Source organism: Mus caroli, chromosome 2 (assembly GCF_900094665.2).
Source record: "Mus caroli chromosome 2, CAROLI_EIJ_v1.1, whole genome shotgun sequence".
Classification (NCBI taxonomy): domain Eukaryota; kingdom Metazoa; phylum Chordata; class Mammalia; order Rodentia; family Muridae; genus Mus; species Mus caroli.
This window is the reverse complement of record NC_034571.1, coordinates 112,459,879-112,463,558: the sequence shown is the minus strand read 5'-3', so window position 1 is coordinate 112,463,558 and position 3,680 is coordinate 112,459,879. Positions and strand designations below refer to the sequence as shown.

Sequence of the window (3,680 nt, the reverse complement as noted above, 5' to 3'; positions counted from 1 at the left end):
TGTATAGTCCTGGCTGTCCTGGAACTTACTCTGTAGATCAGGCTGGCCTGGAACTCAGAGATCCGCCTGCCCCTGCCTCCCAAGTGCTGGGACTAAAGGCATGCGCCACCACGCCTAGCTGAGGGAGCTTTTCATATGGCTGGATATATTAGAACTTTAGGTAGAAGGAATACATTATTCCCTAGGTTCCTTGAATGCACTGGTCACAAACTTGAATCCGGTCTGGGCTACACAGGAAGACCTTGTCAAATAAATAAATAAATAAATAAGCAAGCCTGGAGAGACAGGTGACTGGGGTCAATTTCTAGTATCTATAGGACAGCTCATAACCGTGACTCCAGTTACAGGGGATCTGATGCCCTCTTCTGACTTCCAGGCACACACATGATGTACAGATATAATATCCAGGCATAACACTCGTACTAATCATATAAAAATAAACAAATCAACTTTACACGGAAGTGAAGTACTGCAGAGGAAAAATAATCTCAAGTGATGCAAAGTTCACTCAAGTCTTAGAGAACTGAAGAGTTGATGGAGAATACGAACAAAGGGAACTGCTAGAGGGCAGGGACAAGGGGAGCGGGAGAGCATCCTGATAGACCTGTAGACTCATGAACTGGCCCCAAATAAGTTCAGGATAGAAAGCCTTGAAACAACAGGGAATATTAATTAGAAAGCAAATGGGCCAGGTGTGATAGATGGCTAGAACCTTAAATCCCAGCACTAGGAGGCAGAGACAGGTAGATCTGTTTCAGGCCACATTAGTCTACAAAGAGAATTCCAAGCCAGCTAGAGTCAAACACATAGACCAGTTGGGGAGATCATCAGAAGAATAAGAAGAATAGCAAAAATTTTAAAACTGGGCAGAGGGGTACACAGCTCTACTACATAGCAAGTTTGAATACATTTTGGGCTACAAGAGACCTTAGCTCAAAAAGAAAGTAGAATTTTCAAAGATGGAGCTGGAGACATGGCTCAGCGTTTAGAGCACTTGTCAGTCTTGCAGAGAACTGAAGTTTGGTTCCCATTACCCACGTCAGGCAATGCACAACTTCCTGTAGCTCTAGTTTCTGGCTTCCAAAGGATTCACAAGCTCGATCTCTCTCTCCTGTCTGTCTCTCTTACACACACATACACACACAAAGTTTATAAAGAAACAAAATGGGACTGGAGAGATGATTCAGTGGCTAAGGGCACTTGTTGCTCTTTCAGAGAGTCTATTCCCATGTAATAAAATAAACCAAAAACAAAACAAAAGGAAAATGAGATCAGATCTACTACGTCACCTGGGTATTTGTAATTTTAAGTCTAGTTTCTATCCAACTCCTCTCCTGCTGCCTCTTCTATCTCACAACCTATACTTACCTTTTGCTTTCCTTGTTTTTTGGCTTTTTACTTTCTTTTTTGTTTATTTGTTTGTTTTGTTTTTTGTTTGTTTGTTTTTCGAGACAGGGTTTCTCTGTATAGCCCTGGCTGTCCTGGAACTCACTTTGTAGACCAGGCTGGCCTCGAACTCAGAAATCCGCCTGCCTCTGCCTCCCAAGTGCTGGAATTAAAGGCGTGCGCCACCACCGCTCGGCTACTTTCTTTTTAAGACAGGGTCTTGCATTAGTTTAGGCTGGTATTGAACTCAAGAACTTGCTGCTCAGTCACTGAAATGCTGGAGTGTAAGCTTGTATCGTAATACTCAGGTACTTCTGCCTTTGTTTAAAGACATCTTATTCATTTAGGTAACATGGTATTTTCATCATATATAGCAAACGATGAGGCGATTATGAGACAATTCACTCCCTGGTCTTACTACGAATGAGAATAACATCATGTAACAGTCACCATCATGTCTTTGTCCTTTTGCGATAGGGTCAGGGTCAGGTCTAGAACTCTCTAGTAACCCTGTCTTGGCTCCATCTCCAAATGTTGGGCTTATAAAGCAAGAGCCTCCACACCATCTCCTACACCTTATCAGAAATAAGTATTAATTGTCTATTAATCAAACTCTACCGTTTTATTAGCTAATAAGTGATAAAGAACATCACTCACCTGATTTTTATTTTCTTTCCTTGTTTCTGGATTCAGGTGTGCTTTCAAGGCTCTTAACAACTTGTCTGCCTGTAGAAAGAACAGCTGGCTCATCATTACAGTCAAAGTCAAATAAGCAAGAAAACTATGCCAAACATTTCTTTTCTTCTGATTCTTGAGTGCACTCTGGTCAAACTGGCAGACTAGAACAGTAGCCTGGGTAGAAAAGAATTTCACACCCTAGTGGCAAAGACAGTGAAGAAAAAGAGACATAGTGCAACACAGCAAAATAAGTGCGAGGAAGCTCTGGCTATTGTGGGCTCCATAGGATAGACATCATCAGGTCTCGGGATGCTCCAGCTTTAAGACAGATGTCTTGGCTGGGGCTGCTGAGATCTTGAAAATGGAATAAAGGTTCAATCATACAGAACAAGATGGAGAAAAAGCAAAGGAAAGAAAATAGGATAGATGATGATGGAGAGGAGGTTGAGAAAAAAAGTCGGGAGAGGAGTCAAAAGCACGACTTCACTAGCTAGACCTGCCTCATAAGGCTTCTTAGGTATAAACTTTATCCTTGCAGCAGAGAGCAGTCTCTGGAGATCGGACATCAGGGAGGGCATCAGCTGAGACCCACTGGATGCTCAGGGAACCAGACCTGTGGCATGAAATGTAAGGACGGGTGCAAACCTTCTTAGGAGGTAAATCAGCAGGAATGGCTAGTTGACTAGGGAAATGTTTCGGGCCCAGTTTCTCTGGTGGGCAAGTGGTGGCCTGTAGTGAGGGTCTTACAAGTCCTTGGGAAAGAGAGAGCTCCTGGCCTCAGTTTCTATCCTAGGAAAGCTTCCCTGTTCTTTCCAGGAAGAGAAATACTATTCTGACTGGCTTTCCTTTTTAAAAAGATAGGCACAGCAATCCCCTTAAGTTTCCAGGCCAGAATGAGACCCTATTGTAAAACAATCAAAAATCAAGTATATTTGTTAGGTTCCTTTTTCCTTTATTACACTCAGGTACACAGCTGAAGATCAAAACTCTTTTAAAAGAAGTTTGTTTCTTTGTTTGTTTGTTTTCAGAGACAGGTTTTCTCTGTGCAGCCCTGGCTGTCCTGGAACTCACTCTGTAGACCAGGCTGGCCTCAGATATCCGCCTGCCTCTGCCTCCCAAGTGCTGGGATTAAAGGCGTGCGCCACCACCGCCCAGCCCTTAAAAAATGTTTAAATTTATTTATTTTTAATTTTAGGGGCTTGAAGAGATAGCTCAGGAGCTAAGATAGTGGATGCTCTTCCAGAAGGCCTGAATTCAATTCCTAGCAACCACATGGCAGCTCATAGTCTGATGCTTTCTTTTGGTCTGCAGGCATAATTGTAAACAAAGATCTTTATATAATAAATACATTTTTTTTAAGCTGGGACAGTGATGCATGCCTTTAATCCCAGCACTCAGAGGATAACAGTAAACTGATCTCTGTAAATTTGAGGCCAGCCTAATCTACAAATTGAGTTCCAGATAGTCAGAGCTACATACTGACACCCTGTCACAAAATGAAATAGTAAAATTAACTTTAAGGGGCCTGGTGAGATGGCTCAGTGGGTAAGAGCACCCGACTGCTCTTCCGAAGGTCCAGAGTTCAAATCCCAGCAACCACATGGTGGCTCACAACC

General features: G+C 42.8%; 1 protein-coding gene across 2 annotated transcripts in view; it reads right to left on the bottom strand.

The window, feature by feature from the left end:
- Nusap1 (nucleolar and spindle associated protein 1) overlaps nucleotides 1-3,680 on the bottom strand; it is a 30,694-nt gene that overhangs the window by 22,757 nt on the left and 4,257 nt on the right. For both annotated transcript variants that reach the window (XM_021150752.1, XM_021150745.1), the window contains exon 2: nucleotides 2,044-2,112. In XM_021150752.1, the coding sequence (XP_021006411.1) occupies nucleotides 2,044-2,112 (69 nt within the window). The remainder of the gene's footprint in view (nucleotides 1-2,043; nucleotides 2,113-3,680) is intronic.